The sequence below is a fragment of the Pomacea canaliculata genome, linkage group LG1 (genome assembly GCF_003073045.1).
Source record: "Pomacea canaliculata isolate SZHN2017 linkage group LG1, ASM307304v1, whole genome shotgun sequence".
Lineage (NCBI taxonomy): Eukaryota > Metazoa > Mollusca > Gastropoda > Architaenioglossa > Ampullariidae > Pomacea > Pomacea canaliculata.
Window position 1 is genome coordinate 17961663 of NC_037590.1, and position 26006 is coordinate 17987668.

Here is a 26006-nt window from a genome sequence, read left to right on the forward strand (position 1 = left end):
TTGCGAGCATATTTGTAGCCTGCATTGTAAAATCAGTCGAGATTGAAATCAAGCATCCTGAATGTAAAGAACAAATCTTTTAATAAGAGCTGTGCTGTTAACTGATTCAGATCATGAAGCACCAACATTTCATGACTGTCCAAAGATGGAGCAGAGGATTGAACTTGGACCAGGAGGACCATTGCCTGTAAACATTAGCATTCCAGAGATCAGTGACAATTCTGGAGGTCAGCTGTTTGTCTCTTTCCAGCCAGCAGACTTTCATCTTCCATACATCTTCCATCATGTATGTTGAACAAAGTTTTTTTTTTTTTTTGCTGTTTTGTAACCAACACGTCAATACTTGATGGCTACGTAAGGGTGGGCTAGTCGAAAAGGAACACAACAAAGATCAAAACTGCTGCACAGCTGTAGATTATATTCAGAGTTTCACTCAGAAGTTGGCCTGCAGTCTCATCACTCCCACTTCCAAACCACAAAAGCCTCTTTCAACCCTTAAGCTACGCTACTTATTCTATCTCTGCCAAAAGTTCCAGAACCATCCACCCCCTTTTCCCATGGTCTCATCACAACTTTTCCCAGCCCCCATGGCGCCAGTGGTCCAGACCCTGCCCTGTCTAGTCATGGCTTCCCCAAGTGGCTCAGACAACTTCCTAACTTCTGGTGTAACAATATGTTCAGTAGCCAGTAGCCACAGGTGAGCAGTGCAAGGCTGGCTTTTACGTATGCACCTGTCGTGAGAAAGGGACAGTCCTGGGAGCTGTTTGACCCCTATACCCTCTACAAAACAAAGACATGACTTAGTACACTACTAAAGTGCTACAGTTTTGTTGGCCTTTTTGTGTTTACAGAATACATAATATGCTTTGTGTGTGTGGTGTGATGTATTATTGTATGGAAAAAGATAGAAAACTCATTAACAAAGAAACGCTACATTTAAAAAAATTGTTTTCTGCACAAATTTACATTTCAGAACATGACAGTCAACATGTCAGTCACTGACTCAGCTGGAAACAATGCTGTGTGCAGGATGTCAGTTGGATTGATTGGTAAGCACTCCAACAGCTTGAATGCTGCCTAGTTGTGTGCAGTAACTGCGCTGTAAATTCTGGTTTACAAATGATAAGAGGAATGGCTTGATAATTTAGAAAAAACAGCTGTCCCTTTCGTCTTTTCAAACATAAGTATGTTTTGCTTCCATTTCCAACTAAGTATCATTATTAATCAACAGACACCTTAGCTAGTGTAGTGTCCTATTTTTTTCTCAAAAGTGGTGTGTGATGTATAGTTTTATCTTTATCGAATGCCTGATCTTTATTTTATTTATGGCAGATACCACACCTCCATCGGTGGAGTGCCCTACTCAGGTACATAGACAACACTATGCTGGCAACAGCAGCCACATTCCTCTGGTGCTTCCGCTAGATGTTGTGTCATCTTGGGACTTCAGTGGGATCTCTCACAAAGTGTTTAGTCCTTCCCTTGGTACTTTAGTACCTGTTCTTCAGGAGCTGTCCATAACAGTCACTGTCTTTGACTTCTTTGGAAACAGTGCAAACTGTTCGTTTGTATACTTCATTGAAAGTAAGTATTCATGGTTCACATTTTTCATTCCTTTAACTTACAAAATGCTGGAGTTATTGCTGTTCAGCATTGCATTTAATCTTCAAGGATTTTTCAAGTGCTTGGCAGGTTTATGATTGGTTAGCTAGTTGGATGGAGAATGGATTAATTGATCTCTTTATTGAGAAACGGAAGTTGATATCCAGATTGTTTGAGCACTGGTATCTTAAACCAAAGCCTGCTGATTCAGTACTCATGTGGCGCTGCTAACTTCTGTCAGGTGACCCAGCTGTTGGAATGAAAATTGGGAGAAAGAGAGAAGTTCCATATATAAAATAGAAAAGCCTGCCTGTAAAAGGCTGGTATCTGTTCCTTTTTATTGAGACAGTGATTTATGCCGTTGTTAATAAGGGGTAATCATCACAATTTAATCATTATGCAAAGTTCAATCATTTGTGCTGCCACGGCCATGCTCGCACATATACATGTGACAGTGACAGCAGCAAACTTGCTTCATAATTGATATGATTTTGTGTGTGTGTACATTGTAGTGGATGTGTGCCCTCTGTGGACTCTGCCTGAACCAAGTGGTGGTAAGCGTGTGTGCCCAGACCAAGTAGACAGCCTTGCTGGCAAGGGCTTTTCATGCACAGTTTCCTGCAACCACAGCTATGGCTTCATCAGTCCACCACCTACACAGTATACATGTGTTAATGGCAGCAACTGGCAGCCACATAATTATGTACCAGATTGTGCCTGTAAGTGCATTCTTATCATTACTAGATGGCTTACCTCTTAAGATACACCCAAGTTTCTTCTCAAAGCTTAGTCTAGTTATAAAACACCTGTCATGATTTAAACACAAGGCTGAAAATCTTCCAGAGTTTTAACATTGTTGAGCAGATTGTTGAGATGCTGGTCTTGCAGTTTTTCTTTTGAATGTATTATTGGAGATTATGCAGTCACATAGGATTATTTTCTTTAACATTTTGATATCATTTGCTTAAATTATTTCAAATCTTGAAACTAAGGATAACCAAATTTTACAGTGAGAACTCGTTGACATTTTTCTAAGTCCAGTAGAAAATATACGAGCAAGAATTTATCGGTCAGTTTTATAGTTTATTGATTGGTCTATTATCTGTTTCTCCATTCCAGTGAGAGTTTATCCAAACCAGGACCTTAACCTAACTTTGAACTTCACCTACAATGGCACAATCAGCAATGAGTGTGCCAAGCAGATTGGAAACTCCCTTCTGGCAAATCTGGAGCCAGTGTTTGCTAAAATCTGTGAAATTATTGCTGATAATATCACAATGAACATCACACATATGGGGTACTTTGACCCACAGGTCTGTTTCTCATTTAATAATAAAGTTAATAGAGTAATTTATCCCACCATCAAAAATTAGCTTCATGAAAAAGCTAGACAGAATAATAATGCAGCAGAACAGGCAAACATAATGTCTATAGAATGCTATATGAGAGGATGAAAGATGTAGTCAGTATTTCCTTTCAGCTTTCTCAGTCTGGTTGAAGAACTATAGGGAGGCTGCAAATATTCCTATCCACACCAAAGGTCCACTAAAGTTGGCTTATATACCACCCTGTCCCTGCTGTTTTTCAAACAAGCTCAAAGCATGTCACAGTAGGTGGTGTGACATCCAAAATAAGCTGACATCATAACAGAATGGTGTAGGCTGTAGCAGACTGTGTACTCTATGCCAAAGGGTAGCATGTACATGTAGTATAAACTACATTCTGCAGTTCACATAGCAAACAAGGAGGAAGACCTATAGTAGATGCAGCTCCAAGTCATCAACACACTGATCGAAGAGGCATCATAATCCACATGCATGATGGCAGGCACATCAAAAACACACACCAACAACAAGTCCAGCGTGAATAAAAAATCAGATAAGACAAAATATGGCAGAACGCAGCCTTCCCCAGCCAGTTAGGCAAAGGGATATCATTTCTTAGTATTTACATAGTGTATCAGAAAGTAATGCAAATTTGTGGTTCTTTTATGCGTTTAAAGTTAAAAGGTTAGCCACTGGAATAAGTGCATCAAAAAGAATAACAGAAAAGGCAGAAGAGTAAAAGAACAACAGACATCCAATTTATATACATTTTTATTGAGTTTATTTCTTATATTTCTCTCCCAAATAATAGAATGTATGTAAATTAGCTCACTGTAAGGTTTGTTTTACAGAATTGGAATACTTATTTTGAGATGGTGTGTTCTTTCAAATTTTAATGTGATTCATGATGTGTAACATTTTACACACTTCATTGCAGAACCAGTTCTCATTGAAAATGAAAGTACAACTGGTGCTAAACACCAAGGCTTTAGTCGATGCAGCTCGGTGGTGTGGGAAACAGATAGGAACAAAAATTGAAACGTTTCCTGTTCAGGCATCAGCTAGCTGTGGCATGGCCTCTTTACAGCCTCCAGTTGACTTCTTGGTGCAAGACACTTGTTCTGATGGGTCCATTCTTGTCGATGGCTCTTGCTGTAAGTACTGTTTTAATCGCATAGTTATTAAATGATGCAGAGATCAAAACATTACACCCATCCTGTTGCAGTGATTAGAAGAGGGGAGCCAAAGCAGGATAAATAGGATTACATTATTTGTTGTATAGATGTAAACTATCTTCAAAGTCTCTGGACTGTGTTGGTTCCACAGTTTATATTTTAGTGTCAGTCCCTGCTGGCTACGTAGGAATGGGCTAGTCGTACAAGAACACAACAAAGATGGAATTGCCGCATAACTGTAGATTTTATTTAGAGTTTCACTCGGCAGCTGGCCTGTCGTCTCTCCCCTCTCACTTCCAAAATCAAAAAGCCCCTCTCAACTTTAAAGCTACACTACTTATCCTAACCCCATTGAACATTCCAGACCATCTCCTCCTTTTTCCCATGGTCTCATCCTGAACTTTCCCTGTGTCGGCAGTAGTCACCCCCCACCCTGCCATGTCTAATCATGGCCTTCCAAATGGCTCAGGTGACTTCGTAACTTCTGATGTAACAATAGGTCCTGTAGCCAGTAGCCACAGGTAAGTAGTTCAAGCCTGGCTATGACGTATGCACCCGGCATGAGAAAGGGACAGTCCTGGGAGCTGTCCGACCCCTACCCTCTACAAAACAAAGACATAACTTAGTACACTACTAAAATGCTACATTAGTATCAAAGATATTTGACATATTAATATTTTGTTTGATGTCAAACACATTAATGAGTTAGTTGAATTGAAATGAATTATGCAATCTCTCTATTTTAATTTTTAATTTTGGCTTAAATGATAAGCAAGTAATTCAGAGGCTATTTTGCTGGTCTCTTGTTTTGTGCACCAGACTGATGCAGAAATGCTTTCTCATTTTTATGATGCACTGTAGTGGAATGTCCTCAAGGGATGTACCAGACAGGCAGCATCTGTGTGGAATGTCCAGCAGACTCCTATCAGGACCAGAAAGGCCAGCAGACATGTTTTTCTTGTCCACCTGGAATGCATACTCTCACTGATGGAGCCAAGACTGCAAGAGAGTGCATGGGTATTTTTATTGATGATGGCTTTGCATCTGTAATTTTATTTCAAACATTTGTACAGAAGTATTTTGGTTGACATATTGTGAAAAGATAATATATAAATACAGGGAATTGCACCGTCAATTTACTAAGTTTCTTGAGATGGCAAAGTTTTATTCTGGTTGTAACTAATATTAGAATTGACAAACTGGAAGCTAAAAAACCCCTCAGCTAATCTATATATAGAGGGTAGAGAATGGCAGAGAATGGTATTCCATGAGTAGTTTAACACACTGTGATGCTCTTAAACACAGTTTAGTATCCCTGACTGTTGGAAATAGTAAGCATTGTATACTTTTTGTTGAGATCCATTAACGGGGAAATGTTGTATGCCAGTATATTTTCAAGTATAGAAGGCATCTTCTAACAAAGTTTTTGTCTTATATACAGCTGCTTGTGAACCAGGATACTATTCCAGCACTGGATTAGCACCATGCTTTAGTTGCCCTAAAGGCTGGTACCAGTCTAAACATAGAGCTACTGCATGTGATCAGTGCACATCTGGATCCAGCACATACTCTCCAGCTGCAACAAGTCATGAAAACTGTAAAGGTTTGTGACTCTTCGAATGGATTGAGACATGCATGTCACATTTTATGCTATGGTTTGTTATAACTGCAGCAAGATCCCATAATCCTTATAAGATCTTTATCTTTAATTTATTTATTTTCTTGGCAAGGGGAAACCAAGCAAGAAAACTATCTTACGTAGTGGTAGTGTAGTGTTCACGTGTTTTAATTCCTTAGAATTTTTACATTATTCTCTCTTAATTTCACCCTATCCAGTGTCTTTCTTTGAGGAGAAATATAATGAAAACAAACAGCTATTGATTTCGGTAACATCATTTCTGAACTTCATATTATTTTTGTTTTTATTTCAATCCTTTGCGATGCCTTGATTTATGATCATGACCTGTGTCATCATTTCAGCCAAATGTCAGCCTGGGCTCTACAGCCTGAGTGGACTTGAGCCTTGTTCTGCTTGTCCTGCTGGTTTTTTTGCCACAAAGACTGGTTCCCAGTTCTGCCTGGAGTGTCCATGGAACCTGACCACATTAAGTACTGGCAGCTCAAGTTATGATCAGTGTCTTGGTGAGTGACAGGTGTTGTTATATCTGTGCAATTTTCTTTCATTTCACAATGCATTTTGATACCTAAAAAAATGTTGTATATGAGCATATCATTTTTAACTTTGCTAAAATATGAAATTAAGAAGCAGTTTCCACTAGTCTCTATAGGAGGTGACAATTAAAATTTTATTTCTGTATTACCTGTTTATATTCTGCTTCTGCATATGCTACATATATTTGCTGCAATTCCATTTTTTTCTAGAAACAATTTTTTTTCCTCTGGATTTCAGAGATTGATCAGTGTGAAAATCAGCCATGTGGATATGGTGCCACTTGTATCAATCACTTCCGCTTTTTCCACTGTATCTGCCCAGCAGGATATACAGGTAAATATAGATGTTAGCTACCAGCTGACACAATAAGGTTTTGTTTTCCTTGTCTTCTTTAAATTAACCATCAGCAAAGGCTTTACCATGAATGGAATTTCACAGTCTGCCTCCTGTTATAAGCAGGATAAATAAAAACAAACTTGATAGATAAAGAGGCAAATATATGTTATCCGTTTTTGGTTAAAAATATGTGCTTTCTCCTAAACATTGTAATTAAAAAATAAACAGAAGGAGCCATCTATCAGTTAGACTTAATTATAAATTACACAGAACACATAGAGGCTACTGCTTCTTTAACTTTTTTCAAATTTTCTTGTGATGCTGCTGTGTTCAGGCATACTTTGTGATGAGAACATAGATGATTGTGCCAGTCAGCCATGCATGCATGGTGGTACATGCGAAGACCATGTTGGCTACTATTCCTGCCACTGCAGAGCAGGTCAGTTGAATGCTCTGAGAAGAAAAAAAGCACCAAGCAGCTTCTGTGTGCTATATCTATTTTTGTTTACATTTGAAAATTTAATCAAAAAACATTTTGTCACAATTCTGATTTCATATTAGTATGAAATTTATTTCAAATGATTTATGAAATAAGATTTCATATTAGTATTGTCATAATTTTCAGAGAGATGAGTGTTTGTGTATGTTTGCACATGCACTCGTGTGTGCACAAATGTATATATGTATGTGTATGTGTGGTAGAAGCTGGCTAAGATGCCAGCTGAAGGCTGATTGGGGGAATGGATGTGGCTGTGAGAGAAGGAAGGGCGGCACCCTGCCCCAACACTCCCCAACCCCCAGGTGGACACAATAGCACAGCCAGCGCTGCCGTCCTGTACCGCCGGCTACCTATAGCACATTATCCCTCCTTATATAAAAGGTAGGACAAGAGATCAAGGAGGGGGAGAGAGAGAGCAGCCTGAGAGACGAGTTAAAATGAGTCATCATCATCCAGCAGCCTGGTTGACTAAGGACTAAGTCTGTGCTTGGAGCTACATATTTTGTCTTAAGCTAAATCCTTCAGGTGGCCAGGAAGCAGTCACCATAAAGAGGTTCCAACAACCAATGGCTACGCGTTCAAGCACTATTTACAGAGTGAACGCGAGTGTGTGCCACAAGGACATAGTGAGTGAGTGTTGAGAGGCAGGCAGTGCAGAGTTGACATGATTTGACACATCAGTGATACTTTGATAATTGTCTTTACAGGATTCCAGGGAACAATCTGCGAACAGCAGACAAATGAATGCGACCCAAACCCCTGTGAGCATGGCCAGTGCATTGACCTAAATCTAAATTATGCTTGTAGCTGTTACCAAGGATACACAGGTGCAAGGTAAATTTTATTGACCTTTATGTTGTGCACATTTAAAGTATTATTTCCAACTGACATAAATTTTCAGAAGAGTTCCTTTAAGGAACAAATACAAATACAAATGCTGCCTGAGACTTAATTAAAAGTTTTCTCTTTTTCTTGCTGTCTGATATTAAAATTTGAATACCACTGGCTGAAAGAATGCTCAACAGTTTATCTGCAATCATATGCAATCATTAGCCTTATATTTTCCTGTTTGCTATGATCATTTATTAATTTTTTGTTGTTGTTGTTTTTTTTGGGGGGCCCGGATGTTCTTACAGATGTGAGATGCTAATAGACAAATGCTTGGAGACTCCATGTCAGCATGGAGGCATGTGCATCAGTCGCATTGGTGGATATCAATGTGACTGTACGGTAAGGCCTGTGTTCATACTAAATTCAAACAACTTTCATTATTATTAATTGAAACCTAGCTGTTTTTGCATCTTTGTTTGTTTGAATTTTTTCATTCACATCATGCTCAAAGAACAATCATATCTGTAAATGATCATAATGTTAGGAGCATAGAGCCAAACAGCAAATACAACTGCTGAGACTGTAATATTTGGCAACATTATGGGGTCAGAGGATGTTAGGGGTTTGATGGTTCAAAAATAAAATAGCTTTAAGAAGTTTGCTTTCTAATATAAATAAAATATATTAAATTTTTGTTTGAATTCATGTGGTTCAACATGATTTTACTGTAGGGAACTGGATATGAAGGACGCAATTGTGAAAGAAATATTAATGACTGCAGTGCTAGCAGTTGTCAGAATGGAGCCACATGCAGTGATCTTCTTGGTGCCTTCAGTTGCCTATGTGCTTCAGGTAAAAATGCTTTGTTCTTTTTTACTTCCAACATTTGTTGGCGATTATTCATTATATGGAAACAGAGATGAGAACTGGAGAATGTACATTCTTTTTCTATGAAAGCCAGGAAAGTGTTAGTTTGCTTGTCTGCTTATTCTATTAAATAATTGTTCATGCTTTTGTTCTATTTTTGTGGTTGCGCAGGCTTTGTTGGGGAAAGCTGTGAGGAGAATGTTGATGACTGCAGTAGCAGCTCCTGTGAAAATGGTGGACTGTGTGTTGATGGAGTGGATTCCTTCACCTGCATATGCAAGGTATCAAATAAATATGCATACATATGCAGACTATACTCTTCAAGTGACAGTTTCATAATTATCAGCACAAATAAAAGCTAGGTAAATAGAAAATTGTTTAAATAATATTATGATTAAAATGTTATGCTTGATCTTTTGCACACTTAATTTATGTTACCTTTATGTATTATCACAATTCAATGTTTTATTTGGTACATTACTTTTTTAACATTTAATGTCTCACTCTAACTTTTGTTATTGATGTACATGTATTCTTTCACCCATGACTCAGTGGCTAATTGTGTTTTGTGTCAGCATATTATATATATATATTGTTATCCAGTGTTTTTAATGTAATTTGTTTATTACCTTTGCTCAGCGCAGAGTACGTCCTGCTTGAGTTGTGATACTGCTCAATATAAGCAATATAATTATCCATCGTTGTTATGCAAATTTAGGACTGTCAAAAGCTAATATAGTTCTACTATAGTTACACTTATAGCTTTCTTATCTCAGTTTTTTTGTCATCATATTTGTTTTGTCAGCCTGGATACACCGGGCAGCAGTGTGAAGAAGAAATAGATGAATGCCTGTCATCGCCTTGCAAGAATGGGGCAACATGCATAGACTTGCTCCATGACTACACTTGTTCATGTTCTACAGGTATATACAGCAGAAGTTAGTGTTTTGGGTGCCTGTTTATGTTTCACATGTATTCAGTCCAATTAAGTGTAAAAAAGTTACAGTATTGAAGAGCCATGGCATGAGCTGTGCAGCATAAGGAAATGAACCAAAGGATCAGACTTGATCTGGCATCTGTTACAAGTAGTAATATGATGAATGGTCAGAATCCTAGAGCTGTGCTAGTTTTCGTCTGCCATGTTTTTGACATCACTATATGACTTTGTTAAAACAGGTTTTACTGGAAGGAACTGTGAGGAGAACATAGATGACTGCATCAACAGCCTGTGCAACATGACCGGCACTGACTGGTGTGAAGATGGTGTGAATTCCTACAAATGCCACTGCCTGGTTCACTGGACAGGTGCAGTGCATATTACTCTGTACAATGCTTATGTGTGTGTTTGTGTCATATTTTCACTGAACCCCTTTATATTTCCTCTGACCTTTTAATGAAGGATCCTTCAACAGTTGTTTTCAGCAATGACAAGAGCTAGGTTTTATATTTTTATTGTGCACATTTTGTTCTGCTTTTAAAATGTGTATCTTATTTTTAAGACAGTTCTAGACTCCAAATTATTCCTCATTGACTTTTTAAAAAAAATTTCCATAATTGTTAATAATAATACCCGTTATTTATGATAAGCATATACCTCTGCTGATGAATGAACTTGTGAAATTTACAAAAGTAAAAACATTAAAACCCTTGCACATTGACAATATACCAGCATTGACCCTCAAAAAGACCTCATTTTCAGCCAGTATACACCATATTGCTGGCCTAGTGATTCAGACAGTCAGATGTGACAGTACAGGTTTAAAATTCAACAGCCTGTCATGGCCTTTATTATCCAGATCTGTAAAGAAACGTTTTTAGACTTTATAAAGTGGATTGATTTCATGTTTATTTCCAAGCTATGAAATGTTGCTCATATTTTTTGGTTTGTTTTTGTTTTACGAAGGTAAACAGTGTCAGGAATTGGAGGACCCATGTTTTATTGCTCCCTGTGCAGAGGGAGCCACATGCAGTTCTTCTGGGCAGGATTTTGTCTGCACTTGCCCTGCAGATTTTACAGGCACTTTGTGTGAAGTAAGTCTCCAGCAAGACTCTGGTGTATTGCTTGTTTAGTTATGTCAAAGAACTTTCAGAAATAATATTTCAAATATAATAATATAGACAGTGCTTAATTCCTCAAAACAGCTATTACAAAAGTGAGCAATGGGTAACATTAGGTAAAATCTACATCTATTTTTGTAGAAAGTAGGAGAGAATTACCGTGTTCAAAGACTTGTGTCCAACAAATGAAATTCGCACAGACTCAGAGAATTAGAACCTTGCAATAAACAAGTTTGATTAGTTGCAAACATGTTTTGCATCCAGGTTAGCCTTTAAGTTTTACTGAGACAGACCTTAGCTGTACTATTGTTAGACGACAAATAATGTAAAACTTTTTGTTTTCTCTAAGGTGCGAATTGACAACTGCGCATCAAGACCCTGTTTAAATAATGGAAGCTGTGTGGAGACAGTACATACCTACATGTGCTTATGTGCTGATGGCTTCACTGGTGTAGTGTGTGAAACTAATGTGAATGAGTGCTGGTCACAGCCTTGTTTGAATGGAGGAACATGCAGAGATCTCGTTAATGGATATGCCTGCAGGTAAAACTCTACCATGTGGTTGTTAGAATGAAGGATTTGATAAAGGTATGTGTGTTTGCCTAAAAGGAAGCATCAGTTACAAAGTTTATGACTTATCTATAATTCATTTGACTGTTTATGTTTTAAAGTAATCCAGGCATTTGACGTTGTCAATCATAGTGTTAGGGTAGTTAGAATTAAGGAGATGGTATGCTATGTTCAGCATATATGTGTATGCATATGCACTTTTTGTGTACAGCTGTGTTCCTGGCTATGTTGGTGAACAGTGTGAGGAAAATGTAGACGAGTGCATTAGTCAGCCATGTCTTCATGGGGCCACATGTTCTGATCACATGAATGACTTTCATTGTGACTGCCCAAAAGGTAGACTCATTAAAATCAGTCTTAGTAACTTTTTTTCTTTTAATTTTTCTTCAGTTTTTGCTTAGCAAGAGTAAACTTCTGCTGGAGATTTCTTAATTTTATCGAATTTCTCCATCCAGTAAGAGTATCTAAAGAATAATTTTACCTCTAGGTGGAATAACTTTGCCTCATAATTGCTTTCTTATCAACTCTTTTCAGGCTTTGAAGGAAAAACGTGTGAGCACAATGTTAATGAATGTTTGTATAAGCCATGCAAGAATGGAGGAACATGCATTGATTTGGAGGGGCAATTTTTGTGCCTCTGTCCTCCCAACTACAATGGCAGCAACTGCCAGTCTGGTCCATGCAGCTTGAATGATACTTGCCAGAATGGTGCAACCTGCATAAATAGTCAAGGAAAGGCTATCTGTCTGTGCCCCCCTGCTTATGCCGGTGAAGACTGTGGGAAAGGTTAAGATGCTTTCCACTTCATATGTCTGTATCATTTATTCAGATCAAGCTATTCCTGTATCATTCATTGAGACCATATTATTCCTCTATTATTAATTCAGACAGACAATGATTATTAATTCTGATATTCAACTGTCTTAACCAATTGCCCATACCCCTTCGCACTACATATAGTAAAATAATAGAAGTGCACCAGTGGAAAAACTGAGAACAGAAGTAAAATAGAAGACAACTTAAGTTCGATCACATCTTGCATAGATGCTTTCATCTAAAAACTTAGAACATTAATGTTGTGGGGAGAGAATAAAGAGAAATTTAAATGTTTATTTTACTTTTAAACAGAAAAATCTGGTGACTATGAACTGTGGTTCCCTGGAAGCAAGGACTCATTCTGCAACCCACCTCCTTTTGTGTTTCCTGGTGGTTCTGAATTTGCTGTATGTTTATGGCTTCGCTTTGCCTCATCACAAACTCGAGGAACATATCTCACATTATTTAGGTAATTTCTGAATTTCCCATCATTTCAGTGTTTAAACTTGTGTGAAACTGTTATCAAAGAATTTTTGTAAGAATTAATAATAGTAATCATAAGAAAGTTGAACTTCAATTTCCTTAAGTGTTGTTTCTGTTTGCTTTGATTGTTTGGTAGCTGCTTCTATGATGTAGATTACATGGTACTAGTGAATTGAACGTTTACAATTTTTTTAATACATGTAATCTAACATGAGCTGCTTTAAGAAATTTTAAGGTTTCCTGGTCGTCCAATGTTGATTATAGATAATAAGTGTTGTACTTTGCAGCATTGATGAGAATGACAGAAATAACTACACCATGCTAGACATGACTGGAAACACTGTGTCAGCATCACTGTTTGGTGAAGTGGAGGGAAGGCACTTTGAGCTGAACATTGCTGATGGCAAGTGGCACCATCTGTGCTATCAATGGGCTTGGGGCCAGCATACATTATACATTGATGGCATCAAGTCAGATGGAGAATCCTATTTGTCACAAGAAAAAAATTTACCTCACAGGTAGGTAATGCTTGCAACAGTAATGTTGTGGGTAATGCTACAGTTTAGTTCCTATTTTAAAATGTGTTTCTTATAAGAATCTCATTGATATATCTCATCTTTCCCAATACATGGCGTTTTGTCCTGTTGCCTTTCTGTGTGTGTGAATGACCAACACGTCAGTACCTGATTGCTACGTAAACACAACAAAGATGGAATTGCCGCATAACTGTAGATTTTATTCAGAGTTTCACTCGACAGCTGGCCTGTCATCTCTCCACTCTCACTTCCAAACCAAAAAAGTCTCTTTCAACCCTAAAGCTACGCTACTTATCCTAACCCCATTGAACATTCCAGAAACCATCCTCCTTTTTCCCATGGTCTCATCCTGAACTTTCCCTGTCCCTGTGTCGGCAGTAGTCACCCCCACCCTGCCCTGTCTGGTCATGGCCTCCGCAAGTGGCTTCATAATTTCTGGTGTAACAATAGGTTCAGTAGCCAGCAGCTACGGATGGGCAGTTTAAGGCTGGCAATGACATATGCAGCCGGCATAAAAAAGGGACAGTCCTGGGAGCTGTTCAACCCCTACCCTCTACAAAACAAAGACAACTTAGTACACTACTGGAGCGCTACATGTATGTAGGGGAAGTGTGCTACTTCTCATACATGAACATACATGCTTATGAATACATGAATGGACATACATATTGGTATATTATTCTGGCACATTGAGTATTCATCTAAACATAAATAGCTATACCTGCTATATATGTCACCTGTTGTATTTCAATCACCAGGATGCAACTGGTCCTAGGACAGCCCACAAGTACGACACACGGTGAACCTTTCAAAGGTCTGGTCAGCCATGTCAGCCTTTACAGCTATACTCTAAAAGAAAATTTAGTAAAGGTCATGTTCAACAACTGCAGCATGATGGTGATGGGAGATGTGTACTCTTGGCCACAGACTGATGCTTATGTAAAGGGCAAGGTGACCATCGTTGCTCCTCGCACCTGTGGCACATCCAATTGTCTGCCATTTTCTGATGACAATCTTTGTGACCGCATTGAAAGTAAGATTGTCATTTTCCTTGACTCGTTATCAATGATGTTCTGGTATTTACACTGAGACTGAATAGTCTAGAGCAAGTTACTAAGAAAAACTCTATTCAATTTTATCACTTTTCTGGTAGATCATTCTGCCTTTTACCAGATGTCTAAATATTGTTGACTGTCCATCTTCTGTTATGCTGAAGAGTGTTCTAAGCATTATTGCCAAGTGTATTTTTAATTGGTGGTTATGTTGTTTGTTAAATTATTTTTTTTTTTTTTTCTTTCCAATTTTGTAGACAAAAGAGACAGAATAGCTCCAACAGTGGTGCAATGCCCTCCTGACCAGGTGATCACAAACAGCAGTGTTTTGGTGCAGGTCAGTTGGCAAGAGCCCATCTTTGAAGATAATGTGGGCATCATCAGCATACAACAAACTCACAGATCAGGTAAACATTGATTGGATGTTCCAACATATAAATGTGAATATGAATGAAAGAACAGAGAGTGTTTGTGAACCTTGCTCATTAGAAACATCTCATTATAGAGCCAAATTTAAACATACCTAAAAGAAAAGACTTGAAATGTCATAGTGTGGTACTTGAATTGCTTCAGAGCTTCACATTAGAATATTGTCTTATGCAAGTTAATTCAGCTAAATCTATACAAGCAGGAGTGGGCATTGTAACAAAAGAACTAATGGAGCATTGGTTAAAAGAAACAACCGTATTTCCATTGCAGGTCAAATATTTCAACATGGAGAGTACATGGTGACTTACGTGGCTTGGGATGCAGAAAACAACTCTGTTGATTGCAGCTTTGAAGTTATTGTTAGACGTAAGGCCTCTATGTGGCAGTCTTGAATGGGCTCTTACTGACATACAATAGAGTTTAATGTGAATGAAAATAGTTTACTGTCATGTATTCTGTGTGTGTGTGTGTGAGAGAGAGAGAGAGTGCATGCATGTGCTTGCGCATGTGTGTGTGTGCACGCTTGCATGTTTCAAATAAAAAAATGATATCTAACTGCAATTTCATATACAGATGGTTCTTGCTGTTGCTGTTTTGTTTTTATTTTTCATTGATCTCAATGTGTTAGTGGATGGGTGAAAAGATGAATGTATAAGTATCTATTTAGCAACAGTTTATAATTCATATTTTTCAGCATTTGCATGTGTGGAGCCTCCAGCCCCCATAAATGGTGCCAAAGTCTGCAAGACTTGGTTGTATGGCAGCTTCTGTTCTGTGACTTGCCTCCCTTCTTACACGTTTGTGGAGCAGCCCCCACCTTTCTACAGCTGTGGCAGGTTGGGCTTCTGGGACCCACCCCGAGGCAATCCTTTTCGCTTCCCACCATGTGCTTGTAAGTATCTTTTACTCAAACACTTATTTGGTGATTGAAAGAGACAAGGCTCACTTGCCTTATTTGTTTAAAATTGTTTATTAAAAGCAATAATAAAATAAAAGTGTATTAATGTACCTGTTTTTAATTGAATCCCATTCAATTAAGTTTATTTCTCTCTGAATATGGTGGATGAACTATAAAGTAGGAAAATGATCTAATACCAGAGGGGAATTACTATCAAGTAATACAGCTAGGAGTTCAGAGAGTGAAAACTATATCTCCAACTGAACAAATATAACCAACACTGCTTTCCCTGATGGCTCCATAGGGGTGAGCAAGTCATGCAAGAAAAAAAACAAAGATGGCATTTGCCATACACTGTAGATTTTATTCTGATAGCTTCACTCAGCAGCCGGCCTCACCTCCCTTCCACTCTCACTCCCAAAGACAGTATTTGCACTTCAAACTCACACTACTTATCCCACCCCTCCCTCCCATTCCCCATGTTGAGCCTTCTAAAAGCTAACCTCTCCCTCCTGACCCATAATGGCAATGAACCAGTTTGCACATTGGTCGATCCCACTCAGAGTCCAAGGCCAGGCTCTAGGGCCCTGGGGTGTGATAGGATTGGGGTGTGTGTGTGTAGGAAAGGACACCAATGGGGCTGTTAGATGGAGTACCCTCTACAAGAATTTTTAAAAAGCCCTAACCTAGTAACATTAAGAGTGTGTTACACAAACTCAGAATAAGAGCTAATTGATCATTCTACCAAAGATTTAGTAAATTTTGTGTGAGTAGCTTGTTTCAGCTAGCATGTGAACAATGACTGTTGCAGCCATTCACAACCCGTCTGCCAGCTTAAAAGGAGGGATAGAGTTTACGGGTCCTGCATGTTCAGAAGAGTTTAAAGTTAAGCTGAAGAAAAATTTCTTCCAAGCCATGTGGGAGCTTGATGCTGGCCTGGGACTGTGCACTGCAGAAGTGTGCGACTTTGAAAATGGTTTCAGGGTTACTTGCAACCCAACAACAGCAAGTCGCCAGAGACGAGAGATAGCTGATGTCTATTATGTAGACATCAACCTCAGCATCACCACAAACAGGTTGGTTGCTTGAGAGAATATACACTAGCTGATTATCTAAGAAGGCAACATAATGTTAGAAAATTAATCAGTCTGAAAAATAAACCTGCCATGACCATCACTAAAGCATGCATTTGCATTCCTTCAGAAGTAGTTTTGATCCTGCTAATGCTACATTTAACACTCAAAGAGTACTAAAGTTTTGCTCCATAATGCATGACAGTGTCAATTTATTTTTAAATTTTGTGTTTTGCAGCTCTGTCTTTAAGCAAGCCAGCAGCCAGTTGGTGGCAGAGAAGGTGGTAACAGCAATCAAGCAAGGGCGGTTCGATGATAGCATATTTATAGCCCAGCACACTTCAGCGCACCTGACAGTTGATTACCAGTGCTTGCCAGGACAAGTCTTAAAAAGCATCACAGACTTTGCAGCTAAAGCTTGCTGTGAGCTTGCTTTTATCTCACTTTTGGGTGTTGCATACTTTTATGTTTCTTTGGCTGTAAATCAGAGTGAAATGGTTTTATATGGGATTATTTTTCATGGTTTTTCTGAACAGTTGACTGTCCACCAGGATACATGTATGACAACGTCACAAAAAACTGTGCCATCTGTAGAGAGGGAAGCTACACGGAATATCCACGACAGTTTCATTGCGTCTTATGCCCCACAGGCATGACAACTTCTGCACCTGGTTCTGCATCAATAATTGATTGTATTGGTATGTTTTGCCTTGAAAAATTAGGGTTTTTATTGTTAGTATCATTATCATGATTGTTGTTAATGTTAACTCTCCACCAGCCTAGAAGATCACTGTTAAGTCAACCCCTGGATCTTATATTGCAGAAGTGTGTCCTCCAGGAAGTTATTACAATCTGTCTGGTGGACATTGTGAACTTTGCCCAAAATGCCAGTACCAGGATACCACAGGCCAAACAGCATGTTCTTCATGTCCTACTGGTTACACTACCCAAAGGCCTGGGGCTGCATCTGTTGAGCTCTGTAGAGGTACATATTTAACTTAGCTGTTTCTCCAGGTTTTGATATTGTGTCTTGAGAAAGAGTAGTGTATGTCCTTAAACATATAGACATATCTAGCCACATTCTCAATTTGTGTTTATTCATTTCTTAAAACAGTAATTTTTAATCATCAACATTTAATTCTTCTGTATTTATTTTGGTTGATCTGTAAACTGTACGGCTGTTTTCCTTTTGTACTTAGCAGCATAGTTCTTTAACCAGTGTATTTGTCATAGCTGCATTGGTATTGATTCTCAGCATATGATATGGCAGCTACTGAAGTTGGATATATTAAGGTTAAGAAGGTTATGATCACTGGGGAATGAGGTATTAGAGAGTGCATTTACCTTGGGGATAGATTTTTGGTGAGGGTGGTGCTGGTCTGCTCATCTTTGCTTCCCTAACATGCTACAAAATCAGGTATACATGTATATCCATTGGACAGGTAAGTAAAATATTGGAAGCATGCTTTGCCACACAAGGATTAGAAACCACGTCCTGATGAAGGCTGTAAAGGGAAATGTAAAGACAGAGGTCACATGCTCTTGTAGGTGTAGCAAAAGCAGTGCCCAATTCAGCACTCAGATGTTAAAGGTTGGGAAAGTTTTTAATTAATGCTAGCTGGCTTCCAGCTGATTATCTTTAAAGTATATGATATTTATTTACTTCTTTTCTTTATTTATTTGTGTTTACAGCATGTAGCACTGGCCAAGAACTTGGGGATGATGGTAGTTGCTGCCCATGTCCTTATGGCACTTACCGGGAGAGTGACAAAGAAGATTTCTGTTTGTCATGTCCATATGGCCTGACCACTGACGCTCCAGGCTCAACATCTGTGTCTAACTGCACTGTTGGTGAGGGATTCTTTGCCCATGTAATGTCTTGTATTATATTAATGCGAGGTAAAATGACAAGATGCGTCACATTTATATGGATCTATGCAGCCTATTATTGCTGACTCTTGCAATAACATTTGTTTGATAAGTGCATGGGTCTCTGAGGATGACAGTGAAGATAAATTTATGCATTGAAAGATTTTGCAGTATCATACAAGCTTTCAGTAATGTAGATAAATGTTGTCGGTTTGAGGCTTACTCAGGTCTGTGACTAGAAGTACTAGAAATTTCACCATGCCCATACAGCAGTTTTGGGCACCCTTAATTTTATTTATAGCGTGTGAACTCTCTGTCCTTTCTTAAAGGGAGAGAGAGAGAGAAAGAAAGAAAGAGTACACATGCAAACACTATTTAATAATTTTTTGTTCAGTGGTCTGTGAAAAGGGTTGGTATCGCCTACAGACCAACACCTGTGCAGCATGTCCGCAAGGGACATTTCAGCCTTCTCGAGGGACAAGTCAGTGCATTCCATGTGGTGTGGGTTTGACCACTGCATCTAGTGGTACTATACAACGAGACCAGTGTGAGCCAGGGCCAGTGAATGAATGTGTGACAGGAAGTCACCAGTGTCATAAACATGCTGAGTGTATGGATACTGAGAATAACTACCACTGCACTTGCAAAGCTGGCTACACTGGTGATGGCGTCAATTGTACTGGTGAGTAGTTTTCACTTATAATTGAATATCCATTGATGCAAGAGATGGATAAATCCTCATTATTTTCATGGTGATGGTGTTTCATATGTTAAAAATTTGCTGAAGGCTAATAGCAGTTTTTCTTTGTTGAAATTTTCAAGGAATAATATTTAAAATTGCTTGCATACTGTGGCTGGGCCTGGAATTTTTTTAATACTGTAGCTGAAGACTGAAATTTTATGTTTGTGTAGACAGTAAATGTTTATAACACTTTAATATTGTAATGTAAGCCATTAAAGTCTCAGATGTTGTGAGCTTTTATCAGGCTTTTATCAGCCACCCAATAGCATCACAAGTGCACTGTCATAAAGAACATTGATCCTCCTTGAATCTACAGGATAACTGTAAAAGAGTTGTGTTCGTTTCAGACCTGTGCCTGAACTACTGTGGTGACCATGGAGTTTGTGACTATGGAGTCAAAGGTGAACCTTATTGTAACTGTGCCACTGGCTATCTGGGCAGCCAGTGCAGTGACAAAGGTAATTATGCTTTTCTTTGCCCTAACTTCTTTTCTTCTTGTACATCTTTTGGTGCAAGTCATCTAGATGACCAAATTTAAAAGGCCAAGAATCAAATAAGTCATTATTGATGTATATATGTCTTGGTTGAGGGAGAGAGAGGAGGGAGAAAAAGAAAAAATAAACATTGAAAAGCTTAGCATGACCATTGACTTTTCTTTTAGTAAGCAACAAATTTAGTATGAAAAGGGCAAAATCTAGACTGAGTGTTATACTTCTTTGTAATATGTTACTATTAAATCTAGCTAAACAAAACAAAAATTAAGAAGAATTTAACATTTGCATGCATACAGAAACCAAACACTTCGATCAAGTCTTACATAGAAGTACAGATGTGTGCCACTCACTTTAGCTCATGCAACATGGCAGATATCTCAACAAGCTACTAGTCATAAAAAAAATGTATAGCTTTGACACTTCGTCATACACCTCTTTTTTGTCATACACTCAGCATGTGTCTCAGAAATGATTTCTTACCTTTTAAATCCATCATTCTACATGTTTACAATCAGCTGCTTTGCTTTCAAAAGGTTTTAGCCTGCTTTCACAGTTTTAAATCACCAGGGGTGCAGATCTAAATGAAATTTTAATAGAATTGCTTTGTTATGCAAGATCTTATATGATTTGCAACATAAATCAGAAATATTCTATGAACAGATCTATAAAATGAAAGAGAAAGGGTTCAACCTCCACTATAAAAGTTAGTTGGACCCCTTGTAAAGATTCATGCAAACTATTGGCTTTCTCAAAATATGCTACCTCTTTTTTCACCTTTGTTTATCACCTCAGTTGTCAAGGATTTAAGCAGTGCAATGATTGGAGGAGTCGCTGGCTTTGTTGTGGCAGTTCTCGTCATATGCATTTTCACTGCACTCTGTTATTGGAGGTAAAAATAGATATGTTTTTATATATTGAATATTATGTTTTGCCATAGCAGTGGTTTTAAAAGAAAGCAATTGCAAAAGATTTTTTTTATTGTTGTCAGTTTATTCAAGTTTGAAGAATGTTAATGCAACAATTAAGGAGTTTTATATTTGTTAAAATACATCATTCTAATACATTAGGTCTACTGATTCTTCCAATATTTTCATCGTGTGTTATTGCCTAATTATGTACCTGGACATACAGATTGTCCGACTGTGTTTTGTTTTTTACACTTGCACATCAGACACAGAGCAGAAAGGAAGAAGTCTCAAAGTCGGATATACCGTACAAGGATGTCCAGTTCAGCGTTTTGTAATGAGGGATATGAGACAGTGCGTGAGGGCAGCAACACTCCTTCACAACTAATTATTCAAGAACAGGATAGTTCTTCCTCATCTGCCTCATCTTTGTCTATTGCTCCACGATGGAACCGCTCCACCTTTGCCAACTCTGATGAGGTATCTATTGAATGCACTCACTTCTGAACAGCCATCCCTTGCTTTTTAATCCCACTGTGCACGCTAATTGATAACCCACCTTTACCTGCCAGCTGTTGTGTTTGATGCACGCCATTGCCTGACCAGTGTGTACACCAATTTTGTATGCAATGGACCTGCTTGTGCCAAGCTAAACTATGCACTAAAGTTGCATATTTTTTAACAATGATTTTTGAACTGCTATTATTTTTTTACAATTGAAGACTGGTCTGTTGGCAGAAAAAAATTTGGCATTAAATGATATTAATATTGACCTGGGGTAAGAAAGACCACGACAGAGTTTTTTCCCTTGTGTAAGTATAGTGCAAGATAAGAACGAAATAATTTCAAGCTCTACATCACATGCAGTGGGATATAATGTAATATATACAGCCACAGCCTCTTAGAGCCTCTTTCAGTCTGCAAGGAAATCAAAGGTTTTATGCTTGTTATATACACTAACACATTTTGAAATAAAGTTTCCTTGCTGTCTTGTTCACTACACACCTTGTGTATGATTTTTTTTCTATTTATTATGGATATTGTAATGTTTTGGATTGTTTCATGTCACTCTAAAAGTAGTATTGTTTGCTGCATGATGTGTTTGAGTTTGATCAGCATCAATACTGCAGTGTGTCATCACTTAGAGATATAGAGACAGAGATGGACACCACAGAAAACATTTTACTGAAAATGTTAAATCAGATTAGGGACATATGAACCTTTATCAAGTGAGCACAGGATTACAAAATGAACCAATAATTATTGTTTTTATTTGGATTGGTGTAATTCTTGTGTTCATGTGCAATAGCTTATAAAGTTGTATATGCAGATACATTTTCATATATGAGTCTGCATGTGCATGCATATGTGTCTGTGGGTACATGTATTTGTGTGTATGTGTGTGCCTGTATGTGTGTATGAGAGAGAGCGGAGTTGGGGGAAATTATAAACAGAGGGGGAGATAAAGTGAAAAAGTGAGAGAAATTTTATTAGTATAAGAAATGAAACAGTTGCAAATTTTTTTAACTTAAATGTAATTTTTTGTGCTTAAGCTTTTTTCTCCTTTTTTTTTTGCTTACTGCCTCAGTCTTAACGAAACATTTTTTTAAAATATTTGCTAAACTTGTACTGTAAGAGATATAGAGCATAATGAGTAAAGTGATGCTTTGATATTCCTATCAAGTTTCAAAAGTTTTCTCAAGGAAAACTAAAATTACTCTTATTAAATAAGCAAGATAACACTAGCAGATGTCATTTCTGACACAAGCCATGTGATTCTAGACTGTTTTCTGCATTTGAGTATCTTTTATTGCCACACCATACCATACAGTCATTTGTAATGCATACATTCTTTTGCTTATGTGGACTGCAAATTATCTCTCTCTCATTCACACGTGTATAGAGCTAAATTAGAATTTGTACATGTTCTTCTAAATGCTCATTTGATTTTTTTATTTTCTGCAATCATAATAAATGTCATTGACTGAAACGGTTAGACTTAGTTATCTCTGCCACTTTTATTATTTGTTTGAATCTCATGACAAAAAGCATGTTATTCTTGCATTGTAATCTCTCAGTCATACACTAAACCAGTGTTTGTCCTGAAGTCTGTACAGCTTTCGGAACTGTTATAGTCTTTCAGCATTTGATATGTACATAAGCTGGTATTATTACATTGTTATTTAAAGCATTGACTTCATGTATAGAAGTACATCCAGTTGTTCATAAACAATCGCTTTTTTTTTTTTTTAAAGATGTATGAACATTATTGTGTGTGGACCTGTGTAACTGACACATTTAAATTTGCTCTATCTAGTCATTAAGTCATAAAATCAGACAGTTTTGATAGTTTGGAAACTTTTGGGCGAAATTAGCGTCGTTGTTATGCTCACAAATTATATTGACATCTAATTAATGTCATCAGTAAAGTATCACAGGAAGTGTCTTTGATTGCAAAAAAGGTTTTAAAAGAGCATTGATTACTAAGTATGCTTGTGAATAAATGGAGCTGGAAATCTGTTTATAAACTGTGCATATGCTTCTTGTGTTGGCTGACTGACAGTGAGATTTCATACAAATAAACATCATTTTGCAGCATGATATTGCCTTTTAAGTGAATTGTTGCAGCTGATATATTGTGTGTATAGTGCTCTGCCTCTTTACCCCCACATTACTGCCTTCTACTTTAACCCCTTTTAAGTTGAATGCTAACATCACTTATTCTGACCGCTATGTGCACAGCTTGCTAATGATTTTCATCTATTTACACCTTGAGGAAAACCTTTGACAGTGAGTACCCTAACTGTGAGTATGTCATGAAAGTTTTGCCTCAGTAGAGAGCAATTTCATCAACAAGAGCATGCAAAAGAAGAGGAGTTGCATGTGCGCACACGTGCATGTGCATGTGTGAATGCATATGTGTATAAATATATACATATATGTATTTATACATCTATATTTGTACATAATAGCATGAGACCATCAGCCAGATACATTATGGTAAAAGAAAATTGAACATTTTGTAATAGATATTGCTTTCGTTTCATACAGCTACATAATCAAATATTTTAATGGAATTGGCTATATTTTATTTTACTATGCATAAGAATTGAACTAATGTGAGACTATGAAAAAAAACAACTGGAAGAGGTGTTAATTTTTCTTAACAGGATGAAACAGATGCCTGCTGGTTCGAGTCACTGCCAATGGATGACATGTCCCTTGGATGTGATGCATTCAGTAAGCCAGAACTTGTTGAGAGCCAATCATACTTCTAGAACAATCTAGGCCACATCATCAGAAATAAGCTGATGTCCATCCAAGCATAAAGGAAATGGCTGCAACTACTCACACACAGATTCTGGCTATGAAAACTCTTATAGTAATTGATCATCATGTCTGTTTATGTGTCATTGATCAGTCATGTACTTGTGTGATATACTCTGATTATGTAATATAAGAGAGCTTTTTTAAAAAGATGAAGAACAATTTCCTGAAATAGGCTGGTGTATGAGGATGATTATGTGTTCAGGGTTTCCTCTTAATTTCTGGAATGCCAACAACTCTTGGAGACCAACAACACAATGATGTGTGATTTTAGCAAGTTGTGAATAACTATATGTTTTTAAGCTGGTGAACTGGATCAAAATGGATTCCTTGCTGGAATTTAGTTTTAAATTATGTGTGAAGAACAATCCGTTTTGTGACCAAATCAGTTTATTACACATGGGGAAAATGTGGAATCTAGTACTTGTTGACAAGCGCACCTAAAAAAATTATTTATATTGCACATTTTTGAGTCTTTGACAGAGTAAGTGAATAGAATGCAAAATTAAAAGTGAGATGACAATCATTTTCCCTCTTTACTCACACAAGCAAAAATATGTGCTCATAGCACAAAAATAATGTTGCTATTCTAAGAAACTGTATAATCTATATGTAGTCTTATTTATGAAGTTTTGTTTACTTGACTGTCTCAGCGAAGATTTAATGGCCAGATTCAATCTTTAAATGCATGAGATGATGTACTTAGCTGCCTACCTGGTCATTATACCGGGAAAACAGAATGATGTTGGTCTTTCATTACTTGATTGTGAATTTGTTAGTAAAAGTTGGATCTGTAGCAATATTGTAAATATTTGAAATGCTTCATGCTTTTTGATAATTTTTTAATAATGTTCATCAAATGTGTTCATTTTAATGCTGCATCCTTAAATAGTTTAATAGCAAAGCTACTGTACAGTTTTCAAAATGTATGACCTCCCCTTTCTTGTTTGTTTGTGGACATTTGTTGGACTGGGTCTGTAAAAACTGCTTTTTGACTGAGGTAACAAATAGTCACTTTTATTAATTTATTGTTATACTCAGATATATGTGTGCTTAATGAGTGGTGATCCAAGGTTAATTTATTGTTTGAATGATATGAAAGGGGTGAAAAATAAAGGTCATAATTACCAGTAATTTTATCTGTGCACATTGTTAATTTTGGGAAGTCTAAAGTAGTCTTTGATACTGCTTTTCAGAGAGAGAAAACTGTATATTTTTTCAAGCCCAGTTTTGTCGATCACATGTTGTTGATGAATGTGTCCCCCATATACAAACACATAGTCTGACCTGGGTGTCGGCCAGATTGTTATATTTACCATTGAATGCATTTTGGTGACAATGTACCATTCCTAAATTAGACTTTCTAGAGTTGTGTATTGCTTATTTCCATATCATCTGAAGAAAGTAGTTAATTAAAAAGTGACTTAGACTAGTTCTTTACTTTCTGCAGAAATTATTTAGAAATTAGGAGAATGAATGTTGAAAGAATGGCACAGGGGCAAAAAACAAGTGACCTAAACTGTCAAGTTTTAGACTTCAACTGTACATACCTGTGTGTGTGTGTGTGCATGTGCCTGTGCATGCACGTGTGTGAGTGTGCAGATGTGTAGTTTCATACATTGATGTATATGTAATATGTGACCAAACAAGATGAATGGATACAATGCTCTTAATAATTAAACTATACAAATTCACTGTACAGTATTGTAAAGGAATACCCACTTCATATCTATGAGAAATTTATTTTAAAATTGTGTCACTAAAATTCATCAAAATACTTCAATCATCAGTTAATTGGTGTCAGGAAGAACTCGTTGGAATACCATATCTGGAAACTTCATCTTCAGGATTAACAAAGTATCAATAATTCAAAAGATTTTTTTTCAGGCTCTTAGTCTCAGATTCCTAGTTACATAGGACTGGAGATCTGACTAGTTATCTATGAA

The 26006-nt window shown here is 37.4% G+C and overlaps 1 protein-coding gene across 1 annotated transcript in view; it reads left to right on the plus strand.

The window, feature by feature from the left end:
- LOC112572281 overlaps positions 1–24869 on the plus strand; it is a 71677-nt gene extending 46808 nt beyond the window's left edge. The window contains exons 34-70 of the mRNA XM_025251918.1: positions 111–286; positions 974–1049; positions 1333–1584; positions 2115–2321; positions 2722–2915; positions 3865–4081; positions 4964–5119; positions 5544–5705; positions 6083–6244; positions 6513–6608; positions 6946–7050; positions 7818–7944; positions 8247–8340; positions 8673–8793; positions 8980–9089; positions 9614–9731; positions 9985–10113; positions 10712–10839; positions 11216–11409; positions 11648–11772; positions 11971–12222; positions 12565–12721; positions 13023–13253; positions 14030–14304; positions 14581–14730; positions 15023–15118; positions 15447–15644; positions 16462–16726; positions 16962–17146; positions 17260–17421; positions 17547–17708; positions 18416–18574; positions 18987–19274; positions 19682–19792; positions 20621–20717; positions 21000–21213; positions 23904–24869. Of these exons, the coding sequence (XP_025107703.1) occupies positions 111–286; positions 974–1049; positions 1333–1584; positions 2115–2321; positions 2722–2915; positions 3865–4081; positions 4964–5119; positions 5544–5705; positions 6083–6244; positions 6513–6608; positions 6946–7050; positions 7818–7944; positions 8247–8340; positions 8673–8793; positions 8980–9089; positions 9614–9731; positions 9985–10113; positions 10712–10839; positions 11216–11409; positions 11648–11772; positions 11971–12222; positions 12565–12721; positions 13023–13253; positions 14030–14304; positions 14581–14730; positions 15023–15118; positions 15447–15644; positions 16462–16726; positions 16962–17146; positions 17260–17421; positions 17547–17708; positions 18416–18574; positions 18987–19274; positions 19682–19792; positions 20621–20717; positions 21000–21213; positions 23904–24011 (6059 nt within the window). The 3' untranslated portion in view covers positions 24012–24869. The remainder of the gene's footprint in view (positions 1–110; positions 287–973; positions 1050–1332; positions 1585–2114; positions 2322–2721; positions 2916–3864; positions 4082–4963; positions 5120–5543; positions 5706–6082; positions 6245–6512; positions 6609–6945; positions 7051–7817; positions 7945–8246; positions 8341–8672; positions 8794–8979; positions 9090–9613; positions 9732–9984; positions 10114–10711; positions 10840–11215; positions 11410–11647; positions 11773–11970; positions 12223–12564; positions 12722–13022; positions 13254–14029; positions 14305–14580; positions 14731–15022; positions 15119–15446; positions 15645–16461; positions 16727–16961; positions 17147–17259; positions 17422–17546; positions 17709–18415; positions 18575–18986; positions 19275–19681; positions 19793–20620; positions 20718–20999; positions 21214–23903) is intronic.
- The last annotated feature ends 1137 nt before the right edge of the window (positions 24870–26006 follow it).